Source organism: Heliangelus exortis, chromosome 2, assembly GCF_036169615.1.
Source record: "Heliangelus exortis chromosome 2, bHelExo1.hap1, whole genome shotgun sequence".
In the NCBI taxonomy this organism is placed as follows: Eukaryota; Metazoa; Chordata; class Aves; order Apodiformes; family Trochilidae; genus Heliangelus; species Heliangelus exortis.
The window spans coordinates 48,820,798-48,832,902 of NC_092423.1; the positions used below are offsets into that span (position 1 = coordinate 48,820,798).

The 12,105-nt window shown below is 40.0% G+C and overlaps 1 protein-coding gene across 4 annotated transcripts in view; it reads left to right on the forward strand.

The window, feature by feature from the left end:
- Positions 1-12,105, forward strand: part of AOAH (acyloxyacyl hydrolase) — a 79,243-nt gene that overhangs the window by 38,665 nt on the left and 28,473 nt on the right. For 3 of the 4 annotated variants that reach the window (XM_071736043.1, XM_071736044.1, XM_071736046.1), the window contains exons 12-13: positions 666-760; positions 9,906-9,997. In XM_071736043.1, the coding sequence (XP_071592144.1) occupies positions 666-760; positions 9,906-9,997 (187 nt within the window). The remainder of the gene's footprint in view (positions 1-665; positions 761-9,905; positions 9,998-12,105) is intronic. The other variant, XM_071736045.1, reaches the window with a different exon arrangement.

Genomic DNA, 12,105 nt, shown 5'->3' on the forward strand with positions numbered 1-12,105 from the left:
CTGGGTGTACACGTAAGCACAAATCACACCCCCACTGAACAGCCATGGCTACAGTTGCTGCTCACCTTGCTTTACCTTTAAATCAGCATTCTGAGGATGACCGATTGCCTGGCAAGGCTTTTCAACATTTTTAGTTAAAAAGCAATCTACAAATGCTAAGTAGAATTAATTATAAACCAGACAGATTGTTCCATCAGAAATACTCATGAGTAGTACATCCACCAGCCAGTTCTCTTATAAGGAGCTTTGAGCAATTTCCTGAGTAATCCGATTTCCCATAATGTTTAAATACTGTTTTTATACATATTCTATGCGTAGTAAAAATAAATGCTGGCTGCACAGCAGAGCCTCTGCTTAAATAACATCCATCCTTTAATGCAGCCAGGACTTTTTTCTGATTAGCAAGACCTCTCCTGTTTTCCATGCTCAGTCCCCAGCTGTTTCTCTAGGTTTGTGGGCACGTGTCTGTTAGTCAGGTTTTGCTGTGGCGAGTTAAAATCCCATCGCAAGGTCTGAACGTTTTAGCCACATGCTGAAAAAGGGTGGTGTAGCCAGTCACCCCATGACTCCACAAGCTGCCATTGCTGTTGCTCTTTAAGCATTTCTGGGATGCAATCATTTGCATCAAAGTTTGCTCTTTGTGACTAATAAGATGCTTTCATTAGGTGCAGACTCCCAAGGGGTTGTGCTGTTGGGAGACTCGGCTGGTGCTCACTTCCACATCCCTCCCGAATGGATGACCGTGACTCAGATGTCAGTGGTGAGGAATCGTGTTCTGGTTGCCAAAACCACTCTGCCACGGGTTGCTGTTTGCTTTCTCCCCAGTTGCCAAAGCATAACAAGAGCAAGGTGCCTCATTGCACCGGAATTTATAGTCTCATATGTGTCAGTGCCCTCCCGCAGCTGCTCTTCCGAAGATAAAAAAGCATGGCCCTTGTGTCACCACTCTTCCAACATCTGTGCAATTGGGTCAGGGAAGAGTTTGGCTTCGGTGGCCCAGTGCTGTGCCAGAGACACAAACCAGGACATCTGGCTTTCCACACACGTGCCTGCAGCTCAAGGAGACCTGTGCTGTGGGTGGGATCAGCCCTGCCATGAGCAGGCTTGTTGGTACGGCTCCTTGCTGTGCAAGTGTTGCAGGAGTAACCCTGCTGCCAGTCTGGGAACTTCTGGTTTAGGCATCTGACTTTGAAATTATGTGTCCTGGATTATTTTACTTTATCTCTGGCACATGGGAAACTGGGAGAGTCACTCCAGTGTTCAGGCTCGTTGCACAAATGCATCTGCAGGGGGGCATCCAAGGGTTTATAATGGACTTGTGCAAAAGGGAGGAGTTTTGGTAGTGGCTGTAAAATATCACTGCCACACTGATATTACCTTTGGGCAATCTCCCAGCATTTCTCATTTTCAATCAACAACAAAATGTGCCTGACTCTGAACTGAACTGAGTCTCAGCTGCTGCAGTTCAATGGCATGGAATGAAATTGCTGAGAAGAAAAGATAATTCCAGCAAACTGCAGTTTGGAGATAAATGCACAGGTAGGCTCATGTTCCTTGCTCTTGTTTCCTGTCCTGAGCTGGTATCAATCCCTAGCCAGGAGGTACTCTCTGTTGTCCTGCTCTGCACACAAGGGTCTGTTTGACAGGGGAGATTAGGGAGACCATTGCTGCCCACTTTCCCTGATGGAAACTTGCTACTCCCCCACTGCCCTCTGTGCAAGAGGATATGGACAGTTTCTCGAGAACAGTTCTGATTCCAAAATGTCAGTAGTTACAGGGCTGTTGGAGGTCTGAGAATTTCATGTACTTTCCCACTTTGGGTCCCAGAGCTGAGCTGATTTAAATGTTGCAGATTAGTGGTTGTTTTTCTTTGTTAAAGGTTTATGAGCAACAATTAGACAAATGACACTGATGACAGAGCTCATGATAAGCATAATAAATTAGCACTAATGATAGCTGAGATTATCTTGTCTAATATAGATGGTAATAATACTGATGGTGGTGATGATTGTGGCAGCAACACTGATATATTGCCATGTAGGCAGGAATAGTTTTAGACTGTGTCAGCATTTTATTATCACTATGATGAAGGCTTAGAAAGAGTTCCTCTTGCTTGAAGCTTGCTTGATCCATTAGTTGGATGGATCAAGGGGTTGCAGTGCCATGTAGAAGCAGAAGCTTCAAGGTCTGGACTGGAGTGCAGATTATAAATGTGTTTTGATGGCACATTTTTACTGTTTGATGAGTGTAGAGCAACTTGCATAGGAAGGGAACTGGTGCTCTCTGTGCACCAGTTCTGATCTGGGGAAGATCAAGGACTTGTGGGAGAGGGAGAAGTGAGTTTCTTCCCTTTGCAGAAAGGTTGACTGCAGGTTGGAGCTGGTGCCCTGCATGGGGACAGGGAGAGAAAAGAGATGTGTTCACTCTCTGGCCTTTTGTAGTCACAGCACTTACAGTATATAAAATAAAAGGAATTAAGAAACAATTGGAATTGCAGAAGCTAAATACAGTGTATGAGTAAGTAAAAAAAAAAAAAAAAAAAGAAGCCTGGACTTCCCATGCAGACCCAGACCCATCACAAGCCAGTACCAGGAGAGAGACATCTTTGATGCATCAGTACAAAGCAGCAGGGCTGGGGTCTGTTCTGAGCCCAGTAAGGAAGACCAGCATTAAAGTAGTGCTTAAAATACCACTTGTTGGAGCTAGCAGAAGAAGGTAAAAGAGGATAAGATAGGTCCCTCCAGACACTGGTAATTCTGAGCCTGGGTAGCACTGTGCACATTCCATCCTTGGGGAGGTTCTACAGCTCGGTGGACTTTGTATTTTTTGTAGCACTTTTCTTGGAAGAAAACAACTTCATAATTTTTACTTTCAGACATAAAGGATGATCATTTAAGAGCTTTTTGCTGCACTTGTAGGTAAAGGTAAGGTAAAGGCCACCAGGCAGGTGCCATAATTGCTGGTACTGAGGGGGAGCTGCCCACAGGCTCCTCTGCTACATTTAGGACACTGCCTGGTGTGCTCTGCTGCAGGTGGGGGTTCCTCCCCCAGCAGAGGAGGTCAGGCAATGGGGTAGCATCCCACATCTGGAAAACAAAACCAGGTGGCGGGATGCAGATGAGGCAGCTCTGGCTGTGAAGCTTTGCAAGGAGAATTGTGTGTCAGGAAAGTGTAGCTAGCCCAGCCCTGGGCTTTGGCAGCAGTGTCACCTCCCTGACTGCAGGGTGAGGACCTTGGCCATTGCAGCTGCACTGGCTCTATGCATTTGGCTCCTTCCATGCATCTGAACCTTTCACTGGGTGATCCTATGTGACAGTCTCAGTGCAAGTTCTTCTACCTGACCAAGCTCCTGAAGGCTGGACCATGCTTGTTTACCTTCTGAAGACCAGATTCCTTTTTGCCTACACTCGGGTCATTATTTGTTTCAATACTAAATGTATATAAAATTACAGCATTCTGGTCTGGTAGTATTTCAGGATGTGTTAATAATGTAGAGGAACATGGAAAAGTCAATTGCAGATACCCAGGACAGGCCAGGGCTGGGCTAATTACCATGCAGGACATGCAGCCCTCCTGCAGCGAGCTGATCTCCACGGTAATGCACCTCACAGCTGCCCAGGTGTCTGCTATGTGAGATTCATAAAACAGGAAAGAACAGGGTCATTTCTAGGGTTATTTGCAAGCTTTCCTACCCAGCTGGCCAAAATACAGCAATAAAATATCAACGCAGAGATAACAGAGAGTTTAGCCCTTTCAAAACCCAGTACCTGTGCCTCAGCTCTAGCAAAGGCAAAGTTATTTCATTTGCACCTCACCTGAAGTAAGAAAGCAGCAGCCTGAGTACAAAAGTGGCAGCAAAAAGATTTCTGAGCTAAGTCAGACTTTGTCACTGCCTCTTCCACTTGCTTGTCCTCTGTGGCTTGCTTTCCCTGTGTAGATTGGCAGTAACAGCAATTCAGCTGCCTCGGGGTTGTGAAGGTGAAACACTGCTGTCTCTTGATGCATGACATTAAATATCACTGTCAAATACCCTTCATTTGTAGTTTTAATTAACAAATTAACTGGCTTCAATCCCTTAAAGGGCGAGGCCTTTCTTGAGGAGAATTTCTAAGCAGATGTAGGGACAGTTTTGTGACCAGAGAGAGAGTGAGGGGAGTCTGTGCCTTGATCTTACAGGGAACATCCTTAATTTGGGAAATAGCAAGAGATTGAAGTTAGGGTTCAGAGGGGAGGATAACACATCAGCCTCATGTAACTGCTGTTGCCACATGCTACCAAACTCATGAGAATTCACTTTGATTCTCTCAAAATTTCTTTGATAACACACATAGGAAAATTAGTTTAACAGTTTGCTCTGCAGTCAATACTAGAGTCAGTTCAAAGCTTTCATTTCCTTTTCAATGGAATCTCCCTTGACATGGAGATCCAAATACAACTTTTCCCCTCTCCCTAAGATTTTATTATGTGAGCAAGGAAAAAGTTCTATGCCTTTTAATCCAATTTATTAAATGTAATATTTATTACTTGAATGTTTTTCTATATTTTACATAACTATGTCATATAATTTGTATATTGCATTTATTTCCTATATTTATATTTGTTCACATATACAAGCCTTTACACTTGGTAGCAATTCGGTGGGCCCTTCTGTTAATCAACATCACATCAGTGGCAGCTGTTAATTCCTGTTTTCAAGCTAGTTCGATGTAGACATAATTTTTCAGGAGAGATGCTGAGAATTCAGTCAAGAGGCTCTGCAGAATGCTTTCTTTCCCTAATTGTGCTCCACATAGTCTGCCAGGAGAAGGAATGATGAGTGAGGGAAGGAAGGTAATTTTAGTTGAGAAATTTCCTCAATGACTGCTCAAGATGTCATTTGGGTAACCAGATGATCAGCACAAAGGTGTCCACAGGGTGTGGGGGCTGAACACCATTCAAATCCCTGCTCCAATGGCTCAAAGACTGTTGTTGGGAAGGTGCTATAGACTGGATTTTGGATCTCCTGGTCTAATTGGGAGCTTACTCTCCCTTAGTATTGGCCTTCCACACCGTAATAGTCTCCAGAGTAATCCAGTGCAGGGGTACCTGCCCCTGTCATAAATCCCATGTCCAGGTACATCAAATTACATCATTCAATTGCCCAATATCAAGTCCCCCAGTGCCTTCCTGCTTTCCTAAACTTGAGCTATAGCTCAGGCATGTTATTTCTGCAGTTAAAAAAACAAAAAACTAAAAAAACCAAACAACCAAACCAAAACAACCCACCCTATGTAGTCCTAGGGGAAGCCACAGGTACCTTGATTTTGAAGTTTTTGACCAACTCAGTACTGCTGAGTCCTGAAGTCTATCCTACAGGGATCTAGCTGAGGTGCAGGAACACAGAGAAAACGTTGCTGGGACCACCACAAGACACCTGCTTACATGTTCCTGGAGATGCAGCTGAGTACATGGCTCTGACCTTAAGCTGCCTTCACTCCAATAAATCCCCAAATACCCAGTATAAAATTACAGGAAGAAAATTATAAAGCTGTAAGAATGGGACTAGTCAACTTTATTTTGGCTTTCTTCTTGTCAATAGGTTTTGGTTTTGCTGTTTGGTGGGGGTTTTTTAAATTATTATTATTTTATTTAAAAGGTTCAGCAAGAATTGAGATGAATGTTCATTCCTTTGACCTGAAAATTCAGACACTACAAATGAATTCTAATGCAGTAGACATTTTATGAGATTTAGCAAAGCAGAAGTAATACTGGTTTGTGTTTTGGTTGGGTTTTTTTGTTTTTTTTTTTTTAGTGGATGGTTTCTGTGGAAAGCTAATATTGAAAACACTGGTGTGTCTAGCGATGGATATTGTGCTCCTGCTGCTCTGTCCATCTGCTTACAATTTACTTCCAAATAGCTACTAAATGCAGCATTTTTCTGTTACATGTCTGGGATAGAAGCTTACTTTTAAATCTCATTTTAGGGACAATTTTATCCGGAGATAAAAGCACTGTATTTATAAATGTGCTGAAAATTATACCCTTTCTAGGAAGATGCCTTTTAAAACTCTGGTCTCTATTTCATGCTGACTGAAAAGAAGAATAACTGTAATCCAGTAAATATCTATTTTCCCACAAACTCAAGAAGTTCCTGGGTTTCATAAACGTAACTGTTTTATTCCCTATTAAAATAATTCAGCATTTCTTTAAATGTGGGTTCATGACACCCCACTGGCTTACTTTTTTTGCACCACCATGAACCTATGATTCTATGAAAATCTTATTAAAAACATTCTCCAGCTTCCCTGTAAATCCAGTGCAAGTTTTGCAGGCAGGTTTCTCCCAGCCAGTATTATGATGACTAAGATGCTGTATTTTGGTGGAAATAAGGTAATAATTTTGGTAATTTCAAACCTATGTCCCATGCAGCTTTAAAGAGTAGAAATGCCATACGTGCTTTTTAAAAAGGTGAGGCTGTACTTTCCTCAAGATCTATAAGGGCTTTCTTATTTACTTATTTACTCAGAATAAGTAAATGGGTCTGTGGTGCTTCGTGCTAGCACAAGGATTTAAACATCATTAAAGTAAATGCAAAAACAAATATTCATTTCTCATTCAAATTGAGGGATAGTTTAACTCAGGATTTCTGCAACTTCTACTTCTAAAGGCTCATATGAGCACTAGGGTCCAATCCCTTTTTCTGTCCTGATTTTGAAAATTTCCTGCCACAGCAGCTCAGAACCTTCTCCCACTTAACCTAACTTTGTTCAGTGCATCTCAGTCTCTGTCTGTTCAGCATCAGCTAAATTGGGCTTTGGCTGCCCAGTGCAAAAGAAGTGGGAGGGTTTGGGGAAACATATTTCAAGGTAGGACACATCTACAAGGTGAGGCCATTCCTTTGAAATGAACCCACCCAGAGCATTCGAGGCTAAATCACAGCATTTGAAGCTAGGCTGGAATAACTTTCTAATCATTCTCTGCTAAAATCTGGCACGTAGGCTGAAGCATGGTTTCTCAGCCAGAATAGTCTAGAGAATGGTATTTAAACAAGGCTGTGTTTGGTTTTAAGCTAAAAGTCAACGTAGAACTGCCTCTAGAGTGGGACACATTTGCATCTGAGACTAAGTGACATGCAGTCTGTTAGACTGAGCTTCCCAAACTACATCCTCACAGAGTTCAAGGTCTAGCATTCTTCTGAAATTTCCATTAACTACTCATCTTCACCCTTTGGCCCTGAAACATCTTCAAAGTCTGTCTCTAAGTGCTCTGCTGGAACAGTGTAAATGCTAAACATATATACAGGTTTGAAATGCAACTATAATTCTGGGCTCACATGTTTTTTTCCAAACCAATTTGCAGCTCAATTATGTTCTGGCTAATTCATATTTTAGCAAAGGCTGCAGGGGAAAAAAATAAAACAGCTAAAAATTATTGGGACTTGTCTACTGAAAATATTATTTTGGAGTGCTAACAGGAAATAATGTGATAATTGGTCATAGAAGGATTTGTTTTAAAGATATTCCATCAATTTTAGGCTGTCTTTATACTTATATTTGTTGTGACTTGTAAGATATTACATCAATAATTTGTTCTATGCTAAGAGATTGTTTCAATATTTCTGTCACCTTTATGCAAAGCTACAAAGAGACAAATATTGCAAATGGCCCCTCCATTCATGCTTATAGCTGTTACCATGGATGAAGTGCTTGTTTGCACACAAAACTATCAGATTTGAAGATGGAAAATTTGGAAGTTTGCTCTGGTCTTAAAATGAAATAAAAGAGGGATTTATATCCAGATACATGCAAAGACACACACACAGATTAGATACAGATGATACATAGACGTGGATATAGATGTAGATGATACAGATAAATAAAGATGGTAGATCATATAGATGACAATGATATAGATATAGAAATAGATATAGAGACAGATACAGATTTAGATTTAGATAAGATAAATAAAGATGGTAGATCATATAGATGATAATGATATAGATATAGAAATAGATATAGAGACAGATACAGATTTAGATGCAGATGCAGATATAGATGAGATATAGATATAGATATAGATATAGATATAGATATAGATATAGATATAGATATGGATATAGATATAGATATAGATATAGATATAGATGATAGAGATAGAGATAGAGATATAGAGATATAGAGATAGATGAGATAGATATAGATATAGATATAGATATAGATATAGATATAGATATATAGATATAGATATAGATATAGATATAGATGATAGAGATAGATATAGATATAGATAGATATAGATATAGATATAGATATAGATATAGATATAGATATAGATATAGATATAGATAGATATAGATATAGATATAGATATAGATATAGATATAGATATAGATATAGATATAGATATAGATATAGATATAGATATAGATATAGATATAGATATAGATATAGATATAGATATAGATATAGATAGATATAGATATAGATATAGATATAGATATAGATATAGATATAGATATAGATAGATATAGATAGATAGATATAACCAACTGAAAGATAATTAAGCCAGACCCATTTTTACCTTTGTAACTAATGCAGATCTGCTGTAAGTAGGTCAAATATGCTGTTACATGCTTTAAGCTGACATCTGCTGTGCATTAGTCTGCTCAGAGCTTGGCTTCAGGTTTCCTTTCCTCCCCCTTCCCCCACTCCTAGCCCCCCTTTCCTCTCCTTCCCTTCCCCTATCTCCTCCCATCCTCTTACAGACAAACCCTGTAGTAGTATACTCAAGCATAGCTCCCATTCACCTAAAGAATAATTTTGTGGGAGTGAGGACTTGATGAGGGACTATGATAATGAGCTCTTCTGTGGCTCCTGAGCTACCTCTGACCCTCCTGGAGGGAGGAGGGAGCTATTAAATTGCATGAATTAAACCAGTGCATAAATTCTCCAGTTTTATGTTTTGACCTTCTTTTGGTTATTACCTTTTTCATCAACAGTTTTTCAGTATGAGCACACTGGATTTATGCATTTGTCTTTGTGAGTGTACACCAGACCAGGAGAAGATGAAAATTTACTCCATTCTGTCATCCTTCTAAGATGGTGCAATTTCTTGAGGCCATTTTTCTCACCTTTGATGATTTTTGACACATTCACAAATCAAAGTAGAAATGAACAGCCCACTGTGTTTTGAATGTGGAACATTAGTTGCATTGGCATAGGGACTTTCACAGAGACAGTCACTTAAAAGCCTTAGGGACTTATACCAGGAAAAGCAGAAAAGGGTAAAGGTTGCATCTGTTTCCACAGGAAGGTTATGGCAGAGCATGTATTTTTCTCCCTGGTCCCCACCATGCTTTAGGGGCCCTTTGTGGCTCTGTTGTTTCAGTGATGACCTTGAAGTTTGCAATGAAAACCAGGCAAAAGTTTTCAGGGGGTCAGCTGCTCTCACAGTTCATGCTGATGGAGAGGACAAGGGAGCTTTTTGAATTTTGTGAATTTGTGAGGTTTGTATCATCCATCCAGCATACTACCATGTATGCTGGAACTATCAGGATGTCACCTCTCCCAGTGCCCAAGGACACCCACCCTTGGGCAGGAGAGGTGCTGGAGCAAACAGCTACTGCCTTGCTGGCCTGCACCTGCAGCTCATGCTCCACTGCAGGAGTAGTTCTGGGCTCTTCCACAATTATAAAATGTCAGGATATGAAGCTTGGATATCTTTTCTGCTTTTCCTTCTTCAATCTCTTGATATGCTCATCTTATGAAAGTCAACTTAAGTGTCTGTGTAAATAATTACCACTACAGCTATTGTTGTAATTGCTGCTGCCTGGGTAAAGCTTCCACTAAGAACTACCTGAGTTTGCTGAAAGGATTTTTTTTGTCTGTGAGGGTGAAACTGTGTTGATTTAAAAATTTCTCTTTCAGAAATCATTTGCTAATCTCCCAATGGCTTTCACTGATGAGCTTGATTGGCCCCAGTTCTCTGAGATCACTGGATTTCTGAACTCCACCATTGGGTAAGCCAACAGGCTGGGTAGCTGAGTGTCAAGGTACCTCAAAGCACAGCTAGAAAAAACAATGATTGAACAGAAAGATAAAAAATCTAGTCAGCTTTGCTTCTGATCTTTCTAAAATCAAGTTTGACACTGGATCTAAAGATCTTTAAAAATCTTTTAAACATATGGACAATGCACAATACTCTCTCCCAGACTTCCTGAAATTCAGGGTAAGTCAAATCGTAATTTAGAAGGGATAAAAAATGAAGAAATAAAAATCTAACTTGCTTTTTTTTTCAAAATTCTGTGGCAGGGAGAAGGGGAGCATTGCTGAAACTAAGAAAAATCTGCATTTGTTTTTCTCTTTCTCTCTTCCTTCTGTTTCCTTTATGCTGCTGAAATAGTGGAATTAATAGTAACCCCGGGGCTACTTCATGTTTTTCCCTTTTTAGGCACAATGTTTCTTTTTTTTTCCCACATGTAGATGGAAGTAGCAGAAGAATTAGGAAGTGCCTGTAACCTAATTTGCTGTGTTATACTGGCTCGTGTGGATGAGGAAGGGTGCAGGGATAGATGAAAAAAAAAGAAGTCCCTTTAGAAGGGGAGGAAAATAAAATCCAAAGACAAAGCAAACCCTTTGAAATGCCTGCGTATTTAATTGTGAAGTAAAAATTAATTAAAATAGTTTTGTTAATCATCTTCCTGGCCAGCATTAAGAGACCTTTTCTCGTGCTGGAACTGAAGGATACAGTCATCAACAGTGCCTGGTCTGGCCCAAGTTTCAGATAATTTTTAATTTTATATATCTAAAATAAGTTGGGAATACAGTGAAACCAAGCATGAGTCAAGCCTAAAGTGGCTCTCTACCAACAGAAGTAAAAAGTTGTCAGGATATATATTTTTTCCAGGAAAAATACTTGTATCACCATATGCTTGTAACTTTTTGCTCCCTTTTTTCTCCCTATGCAAAAACTCAGCTACATTCACACAGTGCATGCTTGAACTGACAAGCCAACAGAGATATGCAGCCTCCTCTGAAAGAGTCAGCAGCAAACCTGACATCTAAAAATCTATTGTGATGTCCAGTTACTCCATACACAGTATTTATCTAGGCTGCAAAGGATCTGAAGTTCATGAGTGACCAAAGCTTAGTATTGACCTTGAAACTGGTAGTGATAGGCCTTGGTTCAGTGTTCAGTTTTAATCTCTTTCTTAATCTCTTCTACCTCTGGAGAGAGAGAGAGAGGGGGAAAAAAAAAAAGGAAAAAAAAAAAAAAAAAAGAAAAAAGAAAAAAAGAGAAAAAAAAGAAAAAAAGAAAAAAAAGAAAAAAAAGAAAAAAAAGAAAAAAAAAGAAAAAAGAAAGAAAGAAAAAAAGAAAAAAGAAAAAAAAAGAAAAATGAAAAAAAAAAGAAAAAAAAAAGAAAAAAAAAAGACTGATGGGAGATTCGTGGCATTTTTAAGAGAAATGACTCAGTGGCTCAGTGGGGTGGAGAAGAGTAGGCAACGTGCAGGGTTGGAGTAAGGTTGCCACTTACTCCAAACCTGCAGAAATAGAGGAGACACAAACAGATGTCATCCATGCCCATCCTGCCCATCTGCTGATGGATAAACATTGATACCAACTTTTAACCTGTAGCTTCTAACCAAGAAGGTCTGTTTGCTTCTCCTAGCCCATTCTTCTGCTATTCTGAGAAGCAAAAAGCTTGCAAGTTCCCTGTGTAGCCCATTGCATGGTGCCTGATTGGTTATGTGCTTCTGTGTAGTTACTTTTTATTGATGGTTTCAAAATGTACTCTTGCCTTCTGTTTCTCTGCATTGGTCTAAGTTTGTTGTTCTTAAGCCATTGCATTGAAGTTATCTGATTCCTTTGGTGTCTTAAGTTCAAACACAAAATCAGCAGCCCCAGAAGAGATGACCAGGTGCTCATGGCTGGGAGCATGGTCTTCTCATCAGTTTTGCTTTGGGCTGTTAGGCTTTCATTTGCCTTTTCATTTTCCTCAACCGTGCAAAGTAAAGGAGAAAACTGATCACAATCAAGCAAAACCTGTTTTCAAATCAATCCGTCCAAGATTTATGGCACTGGGAAATGAATGCCATGCCAATATTTCTTCTCTTTTATTTACTGTTT